Here is an 18,864-nt window from a genome sequence, read left to right as displayed (position 1 = left end):
TCGAGGATGATCAGGGGAAATAGGATGCACCTGAGCCCAAGTTTGAGCTTCATGGCAAAGGCTGTGAATACTTATGTACATGTGCTTTCTCAATTTTTTTTTATTTTTAATAAATTTGCAAAAATCTCAAGTAAACTTTTTTCACGTTGTCATTATGGGGTGTTGTGTTTAGAATTCTGAGGAAAAAAATGAATTTAATCCATTTTGGAATAAGGCTGTAACATAACAAAATGTGGAAAAAGTGATGCACTGTGAATACTTTCCTGGATGCACTATATATATATAAATGATAAATTTTGTGTTTTACTTTATCAGTGGAAGCAAGCTTTACATGTATGAACAAATCATGATCTAATTTAGGAAATTATAAAAAATATGAGATATTTGACAGACACTTTTGCCCAAAGTGACTTAAAAGACATTGCGATCCTTTACATGCCTTTTGTATTTTGTTTGTTAACAGGCCTTTTAAGTGATTTCCTCAGGATCACACAGTGAATTGGAAAAAGAAAATGAAGCAGCAGCCTAGTGGTTAAAGTCTAGCACCTTGACCGATAAACCAGTAAAAGATGGCACTCTAAAACTTTTCGAAACCATTAAAAACAACAGAACTGCATGTCACGTCGAGCCACCTGGTCAGCAGAAACTCCTCAGTTGCAGCAGGCTTACTCAGTTTCATAACTCCCACTTATCCCCATCTCAGTAGGAGCCGTGTGCAGCTTTTTATCCGGACCGCGTCGTATTGTGATATGGCAGACGTACCTTCAGTTATTTGCTGCGACTCCTGCACTGCTGTTGGAATCGAGATGCCAGGCATTTCCACAGATTGGCTGAAATGAAAGTTGCTGCTGGCTGCAGGTAAAAAAGAAGAAGGAATTACAGAGGGTGACTGGTAGGTTGAAAGTCTTGATGCTGTAACTCCTGCACTTTTTCAGCACAGATTAAACATTTTTGTATTTTGGCAGCCTCTGCTGGCCATTTTCCTGAAATTTGATCTGAGAGCAATTACTTACTGGGGGGCTCAGTTCAACCAATCCGACAGCTAATGGTTCATTGTTAGCTCTTAAAAAAGCATTACCTGCAAGTGTTACATCTGTATAATTCTATATCTTTCATTTGAATATTTTTGGACTACAGGTTCATTGGGGCAAGGTGTCCAAATGTACAGAGTATAGTGAAGTTCTTATTGGTGTGTGCTAATCAACATGCAACACGTCACCATAATCAAGGAGTATACCAACTACTGATGAGAGAAACAGGTAAGCTGCAATTCACAAACATTTTCTCAAAACTGACACCAAAATGAATTTCACGGCAATTTTGCAATTCCAAAGTAAGAAAATCACCAATAACAGTTTTTTGGAGACTTTAAGTGTTTTTTGAATTTAAAGTTTTTAAGAATTATAAATGAAACTACACTTTTACTTCAATTGCTTCCGGTGGCATTTCTACATTAAGGGCTAGTGGGACACTGCCCCACCAGATATTGTATAAAATAAGTAATAAGCTTCCTTTAGTAATTATACTCAGCTTTGTCCATTTTTTTTGTTTTCAATTTTCCATCCCATGCTCAATGTAATTACTCATCTAGAAAAATATTACAACTTGCAATATGTGAAACTGTCTGGATTAATTGGCCCTGCAGTGTCCTCCATACCCTTGAGGATATATGAACAAGTCTAACCTGAACTTCACGTTTAGTAACAGGGTCATCCCCCCATATTAAATAGTGTTTGTTTTTCTTTTCGTTTTTAATCTTCATGCATTAAGATTCATCAGAGAAGCTAACAAAGTCCAGCCACTTTTGAATGCTGTTTGTGAATCCAAATTCTTCTCTGAAAAGAGGTGAAGGAAATCAAAGCAGAAAAAGCTGAGGCATAAGATGGCATAGCCCCTCTCAATATATGTAGAAAACAAGTTATGCTTCTAAAAATGTAGAAAACCAATATGTATCGATAGAAAAAAGCAATGCAAGAATCCATGTTTGTGTGTTCCCTGCATTATGTTGCAACAACTTATGTGTAGGACAAACCTTTCACGTAAGCTGAATGTGGATGTACTGTAAACACTCAGGCCACGTTTGGACCAAAACATTTAAGCAGGACAGACACTGAATCTGATTTCTTCACCAATTTCGATTACAGCAATAAGAACTAGTAGTGCAAAAGCAGCATACGCATTCAAGTAATAAATACTGCAATATGAGGTGCCATTTAAGAAAAAATAAAAGTATGTGATTCAATAGCTACACCAGCATTTCAATATGGCTGCACTCAAGTCAAAGGACATTTTTTTCTAAATAGTGCCTCCTTCTGCAGTTTCAAAATTGCTTTTTCCCCCCAGAGATTCTCTTGGACAAGTGTTTAGCTAACTGGTAAACTGAATTGGTATTCACTGAAACAGTCCTGCATGACAGAACGCCCTTCAGAAAATTGACTGAAAATGGCACTTCAGAAACTGCAGCATAAAAAATAAGGAATGAAACAAAGTGTGAGTGGATGCACCCAGGAGCTGTGGTGCCATTACCTTCCAGTTCTTGTTTACTGGTGAGGCTGAAGTCAACAGCAGGATTTGATAATTTCCCTCCTACAAAACACAAAGAGAAATGCTATCAGGATAAAGTCGAAACACTGACTTTACACTCACCTCCACTCCCTGCTGTCCTGCTTCATACCCGACTCAGCTAGTAGGCACACTGGGCACTAGAAATACTTGTATTCATTTTATAGGCCTCTCTCTTTCTCTCAATTTCCTGCATCTAAACATTTACTTTTTCTTCCACTTTCTGGTTAATTGTAGAACTAATCTGGAACACGTTTATAAACTATTTAAAAAATGGCATTTTTAAAAACGTAATATCAATTTATTTATATAGCACATTTAAAACAACATAGGAATGCTGCGGCCAAAGTGTTTTACAGTAATAGAATAAAAGAAAACAAACAAATAACATAAATAGAAATAAAATAAATGAACATAAATAAAATAAATAATAAATAGAAGTAACGTTACATAATCACAATAAGGAAACCACCACTATTACTGAAGGTCGCAGAATGCAAGTGAATAGAAATGAGTCTTTAATCTTGTTTTGAACAGTTCAATTGTAGATGACTCCTTTATGTGATGAGGTAAAGAGTTCCACAGGCGAGGAGCAGCAGCTGCAAAGGCCCTGTCCCCCATAATTTTGCACTTAGTATGAGGGACAACAAGAGACAACTGACCAGAAGATCTAAGCACTCTGGATGGCTGGTGTAAAGCACACAATTTGGATAAATAGGTAGGAGCAAGTCCACGTAAAGATTTAAAAACTAGCAACAAGATTTTAAAACCAATTCAAAAACTGACAGGCAGCCAGTGTAAAGAAGCGAATATTGGAGAAATAGAGTCCTACTTTCTTGCCCCAACCAGAAAGCGAGCGGCAGCATTCTGGACCAACTGTAACCTACGTATCAGGGATTTGCTATTCCCAGAATACAGCGAGTTGCAGTAATCAAGGCGAGAAAAGATAAAAGCATGAGTAGCTTTCTCAAGATCCCTAGAAGATAAAAAAAGGCTTGATCTTACCTAACAGACGAACCTGTTTCTCAAAAGAGAGGTAACTGTCAAAGACAGTGGCGGACCGTGCATTTCACACCTAAGCCTTCAGTAGTGCTTCGTCTGAATCATCCCGCCCCTCAAAAACTAATTTATGGTTATAAAACCAACTTAATATGCAGAAATACAGTATAAAGAGCCGTTGCATCGCAGATAGATAACTCCTGCAGCCACAATAAATGCCTTTATTGAATAGACAAACCAGGGATGAACAAGTTCCTTTCTACTGCAGCTACAGCCGATACACATATAAAAAACATCAATAATAACTCATAAACTTGCAATATCACCAAAAATTCGGATTATTTGTAAACAAAATCCATCCTCCTCTCTTATCTCAAAAACAGTTCAATTACTCTGTCGTACAGATTATCCGTGTGCTTCATTTCCATCAAAAAGTCCCTTTCTATCGCCATCGAAGCTAATGCTGAAAGTCGAACCTGCCCTGTCATATTTCTGGCATAAGTTGTAATTCACTTTGAGGCAGAAAATGTCCGCTCGACAGAAGCAGTGGACACGGGAATGGTCACCACCTAATATAGCAATGTGAACAGCTGCCCCATGCTCTCATTCAGATTTTTCTGATGAAGGAAGTCAAGGAGATCAGTGGGAGATTTTCCTGCAAAATCATCCATGGCATACATTACAGTCAGTTCTGTTTTTAGCCGAGACAGATCAAAAAGCGCTCCGTGGCTTTTGTGTTAAAGTGGAGAAGGCTGCATGCGGGAAATTTTTCTTGTATTCCCGAAACTTCTGGGGGTTGAGGAGCGTGACAAACATCACTTTTTCGTGGTCTTGAAATCTGGTCTGTGTCTGGCAAATAGTATTGTCCAGAATCCTGCCATGGAGTTGGCGGTAGTGCGCGCGAGGATCTTGCACTTGACCTCTTCATGCACTCGGAGCGCCTGCGGGGCGTTCAGTGGCCTCGTAGAGTTCCTCATATCGGCTTCTATCTTGCTCAACGGTGTCACAGAACTCCTTTTCCCTAGCCACACAAAACTGCACATCCAGTTTTTTGTCCTGTAGTATTAATAGAGCACGTCTGAATACCCAAAAATGCCATTGAATGTGTGAACAAAAAACAAAACTCAAAATCATCCAGACGTGCTTTAAATCCATCAGCATAGCGCACTGTGTCCTCATCATACTCGTCATGATGCTCCAGAATGTGATGAAACAGTTCCTTTAGAGCATCTCTCTTCTCAAAGACCCTATTGACCACTCTGGATGTGTACTGTGTAATGCCGCTGGCAGATTTTGTCCAGTAGTTGCGTGCGCCGATGTGCATAGCAGTGTATGAATAAAGCCAATTGTGCTCTCTCTAACTTTAGCCTACACTCCATTTAATCCAGAAGATATGACCGCTGCGCCGTCAAAACACTGTGCCACAACTTTACCCAGACATTCATTTTCCAACAAAAATCTGATGATAAGACCTGCAATGTCATCGGCCCGCTTCCCACTGGTAACATCTTCAAATCTGACAAATCGCTCCTTGACACCTGTGCCCGTTACGTAATGCAGGACCAGTGCTAGCTGCGCTGCGTTACTCGCGTCTGTCGTCTCATCCACCATAATAGAGACGAACGATGCTTTTTAAATGTCACTTCTTATCTCTTTTCCCATCACTTCAGCAATAGCAGTGATCAGGTCGTTTTGTATTTTACCCGACGTCCCACTAAACACTTTATTGGTGGACAGGTGGTAATGTAAATCCGTGATGCTCTCAACAATGAGAGAAAGAATCTCCACATAGTTCCCTCTGTTATTGGATCCCGCGCTTTCATCATGTCCCCGAAATGAAAGTTCTTGTTTGCCCAAAAAAATGACACAGTCTATCAGTCTTTTTAAGATTTCTCTGTTTTTCTTCACCTTTTCGTTGTGGAGCTCCATTTCCCTGCGCACTTGCTCATTCAGCTGTAGATCCACTCTGGTTTCCCCAAACGTTTTGGAAAGCACCGTTGCTTGCAAGTGTCCGGCAGTGCTTATTGATGTCTCGTTGCTGCCTTGGTTAGGCAAGGCAAATTTACAAACCCAGTGTGGCTCCAAACACCATGTCGATCAGTGGCAAATAACAAGCACTCCCAGCAATACAATTTGCAGTGTTCCTCGAACCCTATGAACCAGGGGTACCGCTCATAGTTGGTAACCTGAAAGTGGCTGACAAATCCTCTTCCTGGTTGTGACAGGCTAGCTAGCTTTGGAGTTGTCCGACCTTTCTTAACAATGTCCAGCTTTTCTTGAAAAGTCAGTCTTGAAAATGGCCTTGAAAGTAAATCTGCCACCAAATCTAATTCTTCTCCTCCTTCGGCCATTGTGGGGTGACAAAATAGCTATTACACCATCCTATCCAATCAATGGGTCTGAATACGGCGACGTTGCCACACGCCTGCTAGAGGGCCCTACTGACACCAACTCAAAATCTGATTGGTTGAAGCAGAATGGATTGTGAAGGCCTCCGGGCAGACTTCTTTGACTATGACTCTGCCTGGCAACAAAATGATGGCTGAAAAGTGATTGGTTAAATGCTTTGATACGAAAATACATGTTTGGAACCAGCATAACCATCAGAAAAGTTATGAAAGGAAGTGGACAGACTATTTGGAATTATTTAATAAGTATTCATGGACAAAATATAATTAACATCAGTTTGTGATTCAGATATTTTTTTAAGCCAGCAGAGAAGGCCTTGCAGGCCCTGACGGCCCACCACTGACCATCTTTGACTCAAAGATAACACCAAGATTGCAGACTTGAGGTTTGTAAAAAGACAGAGAAAGAGCCGAGGAGTCCAAAACCAATTTGGGCTTTAGCTGATGGACCCACTATAAGCACCTCTGTTTTATTTTGATTCAGATCAAGACAATTATTAGCCATCCAGGATCTTAGTTCAGAAAGACAGTTGTGCAGTTGATTTATTGCAGACGGCAATATAAACCTGTGTATCATCAGCATAGCAGTGAAAAGAAATGTTAAATTTCCTAAAAATCGCTCCAATAGGGTGAAGGTATATAGAGAATAAGATAGGACCCAAAATGGATCCCTGAGGAACACCACATTTAAGAGGAGCAGTAGATGAAAAAGAGGAATTTAAAGTCACTGAAAAGTCTCTACCAGTTAGATATGACCTGAACCAGTTAAGAGCAGCCCCTTTAACATTACCCTACTTTGATTCAGCAGCTGACACTCCAGTGCTCTCCAAGTTCTTGCAAATGTGTGCTCAAAACCACAGCATAAAACACCCATGTGTATCGACATATGTAGTTAGAAATTCAGAAGTAAAAGATTTGAAAGTGGCGCTTGCAAATGCAAGAAAAAGAAGCTACAAGAGTATGAGGCAAAGAAGTTAACACCGATTACTGCTTACATGCATGTGCCAACTAGTACTACTCAATTGGAAGCAATGCAGCACGTTGTATGTGAGGACACGGCCGTTGCACCAACTCAAAGTGAAAATATGGAACTAATTCAAGAGCAACTTACTGAACACGGATATACAAACGAGCCACAAGAAAATAACATGAATATGCAGAATTTTTTTCAGACACCTAATGAGAAACACCATGTTCAAGATGTTGCAAATTTAGATAGTGATGTCAAATATATGTCTACTGTAACAGATGTTGGCGTGTGGACACATTTATCACAAAATGATGTATCATATTGGGTAAAGAAGGGCCCTTCTCAAGTTCAGTATCACTGTGGACCATTTTTAAATTCTAAGCGAGAATATAAGAATCAGTCCGGATTTTGTACAAAAGCAATTTTTTATTCAACAAAAGCCAATGGAGAAAAATATACTCTAGAATGGCTTGTGTACTCTCCCTCAAAAGGCCGCGTTTTTTGCGTTGTTTGTAAACTCTTTCCAAATATTGCATCTTCTGCAACAGCATTACCTTCTGAAGGGTTTAATGATTGGAAAAACCCTGCTATCATTCAAACTCATGAAAATTCGGAAAATCATAGGAATGCTATGTTAACTAATGTACTTAACAAGAGCAAAAGGGAAAACTTTAACTTCAAAGCTAGAGGAAGAAATAAGAAAAGAGCAGCAATACTGGCGCTACGTTATAGAAAGAGTTTTCGCTGTAGTTTGCACTCTTGCAGAGCGAGGCTTACCATTTAGAGGAGACAATGACAAGTTTGGAACTCCAAATAACGGCAATTACTTTGGTCTTCTAGAACTAGTAGCAAAATTTTATCCATTTTTAAGAGATCATATCGATCGATATGGAAATACTGGCTCAGGAAAACCTTCATATCTGTATAAAACTATATGTGAGGAAATTATTCAACTTATGGCAAATAAAGTGGCTGGCTATTTTAGCTTTTCAGTAGATTCCACTCCTGACATATCTCATACTGATCAGTTGACCTTAATTATTAGATATGTGTCACCTGAAGACGGGTTGCCTTGAGCTAAAAGATCACTCAGGGGAAAGCATAGCTGATTTAGTATTTAACTATATCACTACTGAACTTGAAACTGATTTCAGAAAATGCCGAGGACAGTCTTATGATAATGCAGCCAATATGGCTGGTAGATACAATGGTATGCAGCAAAAAATTATCGAAAAAAACAAGTTTGCAAGATTTGTTCCATGCGCTGGTCACTCTTTAAATTTAGTAGGTCGTTCAGATGTCGATTGTTGCCTTGATGCTGTTCATTTTTTTGGTGTTGTGAACGAAGTTTATATCTTTTTTTTGTCTTCCACAAAAAGATGGGCAGTTCTAAAATCACATTTGAAACCTCATTCTAAAGTGCCTAAATATTTATCAGACACTAGGTGGGAGGCACATGCAAAAGCTACAGAAGCTATTTTAGAAAATTACAATGATATCACCGATGCACTCAATTATTTACATTCAGATAATAATATAAAGGGTAATACTAGATTGAGGGCTAACAATCTTTTTTAGAAGATGGAAGAATTTGAATTCGTTTATGCTCCATTTCTGGGATCGAATACTGAGACATTTTTCAAAAGTAAATAAAATTCTTCAAAGCCCTAATATTTTACTTAGTAGTTGTGCAGATTGGTACAGGTCACTTTTGGATATTTTACGTGGAATTAGGGAAGATTTTGATGCACTTGAGCAACAAGCAAAAAACACGTTTCCAAATACTGAATCTAGAATTGCCAGAAGGATAATAAGAAGTAAAAGGCAAGGGAATTACAAAAATTCATCTGACCCTGATGCCTTAGACGAACTCTCTTCAAGAGATAAATTTAGGATTAAATCATTTATTCCTATATTAGATGCACTAGAATCAAATTTAGGAAGAAGAGCTTCTGTTTATGATAATGTAGTGAAAATATTTTCCTTTCTTGCCGATCTTACATTATCAAAGGTAGAACTTCAAAGAGGTGTTGAGCTGTTAATGCAAGAATACCCAGAAGATGTCAACCAAAATCTTACTGAAGAACTATTTCATTTCCACACATATGTGAGACAAACGCATAAGCCTTCAAAAAATTCCACATTGTCGCATACAGACTTGTATCAAATAATATTCAAAGAAAATATTCAAGTGGCCTTCCCCAATGTGGAATCAATCGTACGGCTGTTTCTCAGTTTAAAAGTCACTAATTGTACTGGAGAAAGGTCATTTTCAAGACTCAAAAATATCAAAAATCAATTAAGAAGCACAATGACCCAGACGAGGTTGTCTTCATTGAGTATTTTGTGCATCGAAAATGAGACCTTCAGAAAAAGAGATTTTGATGAACTTCTAGAAGAATTCTGTGTGAAAAAGTTTAGAAAGAAATTCTTCTAATCTACTATTTCGTTTTAAATGTATACTTGGATTGAATCAGTTCTTAAATAAAATAACTATTAACATAAAATTTAATATGATATACAATTTGATATTTTCTTTTTTGTGATCTGGATTTTGTTTGAATAAAGTTCAATTTTTGGTTTAGTTTAAGACTTCAAATTCATAATAATTCATACTTAAACTTTAAATGTGAATTATTATGAAATAAATTTATCTGAATTGAATTTGGTTTAATCTTCAATGTATTGAATATATTTAATTTGATAGAAAATGATAATTTTTATTGCATATTTTATTTTCGTAGTCAAAGATTTTCATTATTTGAATTTTGTTTCTTTGTAAATGTTGTGTGTTATGTTTGATTAGTTATTGTTACAAGTACTACAGTATATATGGTGCGGAGAATAAATGTCCAAATAAGTGTTCTCGACTTTTTTTTATTTATTATCCGTGTCACATTTTTTATAAAGGTTAGTACCAATCACAACATGTTTCATTTAAGATATTGATATATATCACAGTAATGATGTATTTTATTATCTCTCATGTAATTTACAAACTTAAAAATGGGAGGTGAAAGGGCCTCATAAGTGGAATAGCCTAGGGCCTCTTTTCATCTAAATCCGGCCCTGGTTTTCATGATTTTTACCCTATTTCTGATCTTCATTTAGGCATCACGACAACTTTAAAGTGACAATTTTAAAGAGCTTTTTCAATCTCACAAATGCTCATTTAGCTTCCCTCAGCTAACACACAGTTAACAAGCAGGCCGGGTCTTAGCTGGCTTCTGGCCGAACACAAAATGTGTACAACAAAGACGTAATGAAAAACCAAAATGTAACACAGGAGAGCGTCATATCTGATGTTAATGTAAAAGGCGGGTGAATTAAGTTTAGTCCATTGATGCTGGGCTCCTGCCTGCAACACTCAACTGCCATCCTGTGAAGCAAAGTATCGGTTCACATAATCTTTTGTCCATTAGTAGCTTATTTTCTTTAAATTGCATTTAACATGTTTGAGCCATCGGGAATGTTTATGTCTGGGCTTTTTGTGTGTAAACTTCACTTTCTCTTGACAAGCAGCCTCACAGTCTGGTATGGCAGATAAACACTGTGTTGGATCAGATTTCCCTCTAGAGAGTGGTAAAGATGGCAGAAGAAATCATCAGAACCACCCTCCAGTCTATACAAGATCTGTACTTGTCCTGCTGTCTTAGGAGAGCTCCTAAGATAGTCAGAGACACCACTCACCCAGCCCATGGACTGTTCAAACTTTTGCCCTTTGGCAAACACTACCATAGTTTGCAGTGCCAGACAGCCAGTCTCAGTAGGAGTTTTTTCCCCCCCCAGGCCATCAGATTACTAAAATCCCATCAACAATAAACAGCATGGTGACCATTTGGGACTGTTAAATTCCTGAACACGCACACAGACTGTTTGAACACATATATTCAGAATCTCATACCTCCTAAAATGCTGTTATGTCTGTGATTTATGTAAATGTTTTTCATCACTAGAATACAAATATTCGACCAATAGATCTACTAAATTATACTACTTTTATACTGCCTATGATGTCTGTCTGTTGTTATAGAACGTGCACTTGTCTTTATGTTTATATTCGTACATTGAGCCTGGAGAGACGTAGTTTTATTCAGCTGTGCACTCCTTGTTGTATTATTTTCTTAACAATAAAGTAAATCCAATCAAGTCACTTTGCGAACACAGACAGTCCCATTTTTGTGAAGAACTGCATTTCCAGGTGTGGTATTTATTTGAAGGCTGCAATTTTTACCCGATTATCTTAAGCAACTGTGCACAAGTCACATGCATGTCATGCTTTGCAGATGCAACAGAGCAAAAAGTAAAGTAACAGTAAATATATAATATCACATACCAAATAAATGTATATGTAACACCCCAAATATTTAAACTGTGGTCAGATATTTACTTCTTTTCATATGAGTAATCAATCTTAATTTTTACTAATTTGACATCCCTACCAAAGATCTGTTTGCTTTAACTTTAAAGTTGAAATTGGAATTGTATATTGAAAACAAATTACGGCACACAACACTCCCATCCATCATGTGTCAGCACCTCAGACTGAGGTTGTACAATCGCTCCCTTTGGCATTTGTTAATTCTACTGCCGTATTTATTCAGTTACAAATGTTCCCCATCTTTTCAAGCACAGAGCCTGACAGATGATGCTTCCTTCTCTGCTGTGTAGATCCTTTACACCGTTCAACTTGCCATTGCACTATAAGCCTTGAAGCACAACATCAAGAACATGAATGTCCTTACCTTCTAAATCCTCAGCCAGCATTTTGTCAACTTCATGGAGAGCCTGGTAAAAACTCTTGCACGCCTTTTCGCCCTTAGCTAGACATGCAGAAATGATGACCTGAGCCTTCGTAAATAAGGTGCTACTACCCTGCACCTGCTCCAGCTCAAAATGGGATAGCGTCTCTTCAGAAAACAGTTTAATGGAGATGGGGTCGACATTGTGGCCAAGTCGCTGGCATATCTCACTTATTTGTGCTCTCAGCTTCTGCTCTGTAGAAAGGTACAAGAAAATGAGAAGAGAGGTGAGGTTTGTTTTATCTCATGACCAAGCAGGCGACTAAGTACTGATATCATCTACAACTAATAAAATCCACCCCATCTTATCCCAGAAGTTTCTGTTCACTTTATATAAAGTCTATATAGAAAAGCACGTGAGCAACAGCCTCTTAAATATAATTTACTATTTCTTACCTGTTGGTCCTTGATGGAGATCTGTTGGAAAAAGCAGAAAAAACAAATAACTGCAACCATTTCAGTAGTATAAGGTTTAGATACTGTATATACAGATTTTAAGAGACTTTTGTTTTTAAAATATAAAAATGCAATGTTCTAGGATCTGAAAAAATAAAATAGCAATTAAATGGTCTGTGGTTTAGTTTAAGCTACTAAAAAGAAGTAAAGTTTACGTTTTAACAACCAACAAATGCCTCCAGATAGAAGCTTATTGTCTAATTGGCTGACTTTTTGACCTTAATATCTAAACTAAAGTGTTCCTTTGATCAGATGAGCAAAAGAAAGCGGAGCATCTCTGTAACACACTTTTTTAAAATCCTACACAGCACATTTCTCACAATGCTTATTTGAAGTTTTGCAAATTAAATATTATTTGTGCACGGACCACTTATCCTTTTACTGAATGTTTAATATTATAAATCATTCCTGAACTTTTCTAAAGCATTTTAAACATTACTCTAATGTTGAATGTAAAGCAGGATGATCTTCGATGTCTGTGTCTCTACTCAGGAGTTCACACATGGTGACAATCCCTTTCAGCTACTCGTCTTCTGAGGTCTCAAACTCAAAAACTTGGGATTACAGAGCACTGTTCTCAGCCGGGTGGAGTCAAGGGAGGTCTCCCCAGACTCCATAATGTCCAATCAGTCCTCCAGCTTTGAGGATGCCTCTCATGTAAACCCAGGCTGTTTCTCTTTCTAGGCCCAGATCAAATCTGCATCACAGCACCATTTGTTTTCCTTCTAAAGAGTACCGAATGTGTAATTGAATAAAACGTCTACAAGTTGGACCCTCCAGATAAGGTGCATTTATAACTACAATCGAATGAACACCCCAGACAGCTGGTCTCCATTTAACTAATGATGTGACATCTAAATTGGCTGCACTAGTGATTACTTAAGTGTCTCTAATTAATGAGGTGAATACTTACTGTATGTGATCAGTTATTTTAGCTTTATACAGTATTTGTATTTAATTTAGATCACTCTGCAGAGATCTGTTTTCACTTTGACTTTACAAACTCTTTTTCTGCTGATTAATGTCCAAACAGCCAGATTACATCCAGTGTGATTATAACTCCCAGCTAATCTGGAAAAGACCCTTAATTCCCTCCACAAGAGCTGGTGGAGGTGGCAGAGGAAAAGGGGTGTCTGGGCATTGTTCTTAAACTGCTGTTCCCATAACTCAGGCTGGATAAGCAGTACAAAATGGATAAATGGAATTATTAAAATAGAAACACAATTAAGTCCAAGCTAAGTGAAAATATGCAGACACCAATTCTCCATTGACTGTAAGAATATTCTGCCTGAAACCACAACTCTCTACCAAAGGAAACATATTAACACACCAAGACTTAAGAGCATAGCCATGGTGATCTGCAACCCAAGACCTCACCTATGTCTGTCACCAGCCAGTCTTTGAGCCGGGGGTACTGTTTCTTGCACTTCTTCAAACACTCCAAGAAGTCATATACCTTCTCCTCATCCATCTGGTGCTGCACCACCTCCAGCAGCTTCCTGGCTTTATTTCTGGGGTTTTTCTCAGCCCGGACATCAAAGAAGTTATCCTGGGTTAAGAGATTGGCTGCAATCATACAGTCTAGGAGGGGCTCGATGTTGTAGAGTGCATCAACTAGCACTTCTCTGGAGTTTTGGATATGCCGTTTGAGAGGCTCCTGTACAGAATCTGAAAGATGAAGATGACAGATGAGAAATGGCCTAATGCACAGTTAGCAGACACAACAGCTTCAGGGAATTTTACAAAGTGAGGAGTGCTAGCTTAGCAGGATTAAAACAGACCGTAAAATGAAGAATACAGTAGTAACAAACAGTCCTCATAAATGAAGGAGCTTCTAACTGTAGAGCTGCACCACAAGTCTATACCAGCAGTTTCGTGGCAGAAGTGGAGTCACCACACACTACTGACACTAAACCCTAACCTTAACCTACTCCTAATCTTAACTGTTTATACTACACTTGCTGCATGTGGTCTTCTGGACAAAAACAAACTCGAAGACACCCTAGTAGTTTTATTTGCGAACTTGGAGAGGCGTCAACTAACTCTTAAGAATTCCTCAGTGCATGGGATGTGGACCCACCTTGTGCTTGCTTCCCCACTGGCTTTTGTAAGAAGTCACTGGCGATATCATATCTTAGCTGTATCCCGGGCATAAGAGTCCTATAAATCTTTGTCTACAGAAAATACTTTAATCTGCTCAAAAAAATTAAAGAAACACTTTTTAATCGAAGTATAGCATAAAGTAAATGAAACTTCTGGGCTATTGATCTTGTCAGTTAAGTAGCAGAGGGGGTTCTTAATCAGTTTCAGCCACTTTGGTGTTGAGGGGCAACAATGTGACAACCCCCAAAACAGGAATGCTTTAACAAGTTGAGGCCACTCACATTATTCCCTCCTAATCTTTTCTGACTGTTTTTTTCACTAGTTTTGCATTTCGCTACGGTCAGTGTCACTACTGGTAGCATGAGGCGATACCAGGACCCTACAGAGGTTGCACAGGTAGTCCAACTTCTCCAGGATGGCACATCAATACGTGTCATTGCCAGAAGGTTTGCTGTGTCTCCCAGCACCATCTCAAGGGCATGGAGCAGATTCCAGGAGACAGGCAGTTACTCTAAGAGAGCTGGACAGGGCCGTAGAAGGTCCTTAACTTATCAGCAGGACCGGTATCTGCTGCTTTGGGCAAGGAGGAACAGGATGAGCACTGCCAGAGCCCTACAAAATGACCTCCAGCAGGCCACTAGTGTGAATGTCTCTGACCAAACAATCAGAAACAGACTTCATGAGGGTGGCCTGAGGGCCCGACGTCCTCTAGTGGGCCCTGTGTTCACTGCCCGGCACTGTGGCATAGAATACCAGAATTGGCAGGTCCACCACTGGTGCCCTGTGCTTTTCACAGATGAGACCAGGTTCACCCTGAGCACATGTGACATATGTGAAAGGTTCTGGAGAAGCCGTGGAGAATGTTATGCTGTCTGTAACATCGTTCAGCATGACCAGTTTGGTGATGGTCTGGGGAGGCATATTCAGGAGGGACACACAGACCTCTACAGGCTTGACGACAGCATCTTGACTGCCATTAGGTATCGGGATGAGATCCTTGAACCCGTTATCAGGCCCTGTGCTAGTGCAGTGGGTCATGGGTTCCTCCTGGTGCAGACAATGCCCGGTCTCATGTGGCGAGAGTATGCAGGCAGTTCCTGGAGGATGAAGGAATTGATACCATTGACTGGCCCCCACGCTCGCCTGACCTTAATCCAATAGAATACCTCTGGGACTTTATGTTTTGGTCCATCCAACTTCTGCCAGGTTGCACCTCAGACTGTCCAGGAGCTCAGTGATGCCATGGTCCAGATTTTGGAGGGGATCTCCCAGGACACCATTCGCCATCTCATTAGGAGCATTCCCCGACGTTGTCAGGCATGCATAGAAGCACGTGTTGGCCATACAAACTACTGAGTACGATTTTGAGTTGCTGCAATGAAATCTCGGCAAAATGGACTAGCCTGCCACATCATTTTTTCACTTTGATTTTCGGGGTGCCTTTGAATTCAGTCCTCTGTAAGTTGATAATTTTCATTTCCATCAAACGATGGGGCATCCTTTCATTCCTAACACATTACTCAGTCCATATCAGTATAGATATCTGATGCGTTTTCAAAGTGTTCCTTTAATTTTTTGAGCAGTTTATAACACTACGTTTACTCATTTATTATAAAAAAAAAAAAAAAAAAAGAACAAGCTGACCTTCAGTTCTGCTTCCTGCTGATATGGAGATCATTCTATTCAGTCTAGAAAGAAAAAAAAATACCAGTTCAATCAATATAATATTTTTTTAAGTCAGCTAAAGGTATTACTTGTCAATAATCTCCTAATTTGCTTCATGTAACATCTTTCTTAATCTCAAATCCATATGTTGATCTATTTACCTTGATATATATTGATTTCAGTATAAGAAAAAAGGTGCTAGCTGCTGCTATTTAATTCCAATGCTCTCATCAACTATTCATCCATTAATATTCCTAGGGAACCAACATCTGGTTATAAGTCAGCAACCAAGCCTGAAGAAGACAGTTTCCATCAGGGGCGTGTACACACACACACACACACACACACACAATGTGCCGATGTAGAATTATTAAACACCATTGGAATATTTTGGAAGCACTTGGAGAAAGACCCCGCCAAACAGAGGGGATTATGAGGAGCAGCAGTGCCCACTTCAACACTGTGCTGCCCTCTCCATATTCAATGACATTGATCTCTACATAGTGACAGTGCACAGCACACAATATTGGCACAGAGTGCTACAAAGACAGTATTAAAAAGACTGTAATCAGACTCGAATTTGAACCCTGGGCTGTGCTGCAGAGTGGCACCCGTGCTCATCACTGCACCAGCTTTCTGTCCTCACACCCTCAGCTTCTCAAATTTGAGAAGCAAAAGCTGATGACTGGGGTAATATATTCTCCATAACATTTTGTAGATTTTTTTTTTCCTTCAAGAAAGGCAAAATATGCCCTCATTGGAATCTTCTGACACAAAAGAATGAAAACACGAAACAAAAAATGTGGCTCTTGTTCAGAAAACGGACGCCACTTGGTTGTTTCACAATAATTCAGATTAGGTATATAAGTAGGTTTCACATTTCTGTTATCATTTTAGCCCTAAAATAGTGACTTAACATCAGGAACCTATTTTATTGACCTTAAGGTTAGTGTTTGGGCGAGAGGGAGGCCATCTCAAGTGGCGTCTACTTTCTGAACTAGCGGCAAAAATGTGTTAAAGTGTACCAGTGTGTTGTTCTCTTTGGGCCACCATTAAAAACTGCTGGTTTGAGTACTCAACGCTAAAATCCATAAAGTGGAGGAGTTTTCATGGCCCGAGATCATATAACGCATTTCATGATTTTCAAACTTCAGTTTTGAAGAATGACAACACCTGTTTCTTCTTGAGATCCAGAAACTGAGGAAAATGAAGCCAAAGCCACGAAGCAATTGGATAATTGTAGAGGGCATCCCGATCCTAGTGATGAATCAACTCGTGGCATCACAACAAATAATAAATTAAATATACATGAAGCTAACCAAATTACAAGAAGGCAAAGATTTACAAAATGCATTCACCAAGCTTTAGCACTGTGGTTAAAACCTTCTGGATTCAAACCCCTCACTGCGAGACCGTCCGCAGACCACTTCACCTGCTGTGGCCCCTCTGGAAAACCCAAACACGTGAAATGAGCCGTATCTGACATGTTGTAAATCCCCTCCGATAAAGGCGTCAACCACGTTATAAGTAATCAGAACATGTGTTGCACCCGCATGTTGTATGCTTTTCTGCAGCTACTGTTCATAAAGTGTGTAGATTATGCCGAGACAATGGAAGAGTTTTATTGAGGAGGTGTTGAAAAGCGTACAGAATACGAATGGGTGCTCCGGAATTGTCGAGCCCTCATAACACTGCAGTCTAAAGCGGCGCCAGACACACACACAACAAGACTTACCTGTCTGAATGCGAATGTCACTTCGGTGAGTTGCAATTAAAATGCAAGTCAGAGCAAACCGAGCGGCATTGGAACACTCAGATGACGGTGACTGGGGAGCATTTGACGCCCCGAGTCCGGACGCCTTTTCTATTCATTTACCTCCCCGCCCTCCCATTAAAAACCTGCTCGCCTCTTTAGCGACTCCACTGCTACCTTCCGTCCATTCTGACAACTTTTTACGGCCCAACTTCGTCTGTCTAACTTCACCGGCTCAATGGTCGTTCGTTCCAATATTTCGAATTGGAGTTTTTCTGTTTGATCGATCGGGAAAACCACCCCATCCACCCACACCAGTTCACTTTGGCTAAACTGAAAGTCGATTCGCTGATTGTCCCGCCTACAAACTTCCTTCCTCTCTGATCCCGGGTCAGGAAACAGCAGCTTGCCGGAGGTTCTCGCCTTTATTTCTCTAATAAGGCAAAAAAGGCTGGGCGTTTTAGGAACAAGCGGACCAAAGAAAGAAAGAGAGAGAGGGTGACGTTAATGACCCGGCCACAACGCCCTTGTCGTAGTATGGACACTGTACGTGGAGGAAGGGAAATTGGACAGACTGATTACAGGGGAGAGAGCAATAACCTGAAAGCCTTAACGGCATGGACTGTTTCTGCCCACAGGGCCATCTTAACGTATGAGTACAATGGGCACTGGCCGGGGACCCCATGAGCATTGGGGCCAACGATGTTTCTGATGCCAATCTGTGTTCCAGTATTGCTATCAAATCGGGGGCCCCAGCACAGCACTTTGCCCGGGGGCCTATGATGCTGTTAAGACGGCCATGATTTCGTCCCCTTGCCAGACAGTTTGGGGCAGTTTCAGATTGTTTTAAAACTCCGGAAACCCATACAAAAAAAATGCATTCGCGGAACGCCAATTGAAATGTAAAAAAAAATAGAAATCCGTTATGTGAAATATATTGTAATCAAGAAAAAATGTACAAATAGATGCATACACGGTATAACTTTATGCAAAATGATGTATCGATAAAAAATGTTTCATGTGTCAAGCATAATAAAGTAAAAGAGAAGAATGTACCACCAGTGTGTGACACACATCACCATTATTGGTATAAGTTTTGTTAAAGATAGCCTTAATGTAGGTGTTATAATTCGTCTATTTTGATAT

At 39.6% G+C, this 18,864-nt stretch overlaps 1 protein-coding gene across 2 annotated transcripts in view; it reads right to left on the bottom strand.

Annotated features, from left to right (window-relative positions):
- LOC120523122 overlaps window positions 1-18,477 on the bottom strand; it is a 34,169-nt gene extending 15,692 nt beyond the window's left edge. For both annotated transcript variants that reach the window (XM_039744114.1, XM_039744115.1), the window contains exons 1-7: window positions 17,701-18,477; window positions 15,945-15,988; window positions 13,575-13,865; window positions 12,138-12,158; window positions 11,685-11,936; window positions 2,527-2,586; window positions 763-852 (exon numbers count right to left, since the gene is read on the bottom strand). In XM_039744114.1, coding sequence (XP_039600048.1) covers window positions 763-852; window positions 2,527-2,586; window positions 11,685-11,936; window positions 12,138-12,158; window positions 13,575-13,865; window positions 15,945-15,978 — 748 coding nt within the window. In that variant the 5' untranslated portion in view covers window positions 15,979-15,988; window positions 17,701-18,477. The remainder of the gene's footprint in view (window positions 1-762; window positions 853-2,526; window positions 2,587-11,684; window positions 11,937-12,137; window positions 12,159-13,574; window positions 13,866-15,944; window positions 15,989-17,700) is intronic.
- Between the last annotated feature and the right edge of the window lie 387 nt (window positions 18,478-18,864).

Source organism: Polypterus senegalus, chromosome 2 (genome assembly GCF_016835505.1).
Source record: "Polypterus senegalus isolate Bchr_013 chromosome 2, ASM1683550v1, whole genome shotgun sequence".
Taxonomy (NCBI): Eukaryota; Metazoa; Chordata; class Cladistia; order Polypteriformes; family Polypteridae; genus Polypterus; species Polypterus senegalus.
The sequence above is the reverse complement of the archived record's forward strand: the minus strand, read 5'-3'. Positions and strand labels throughout refer to the sequence as shown.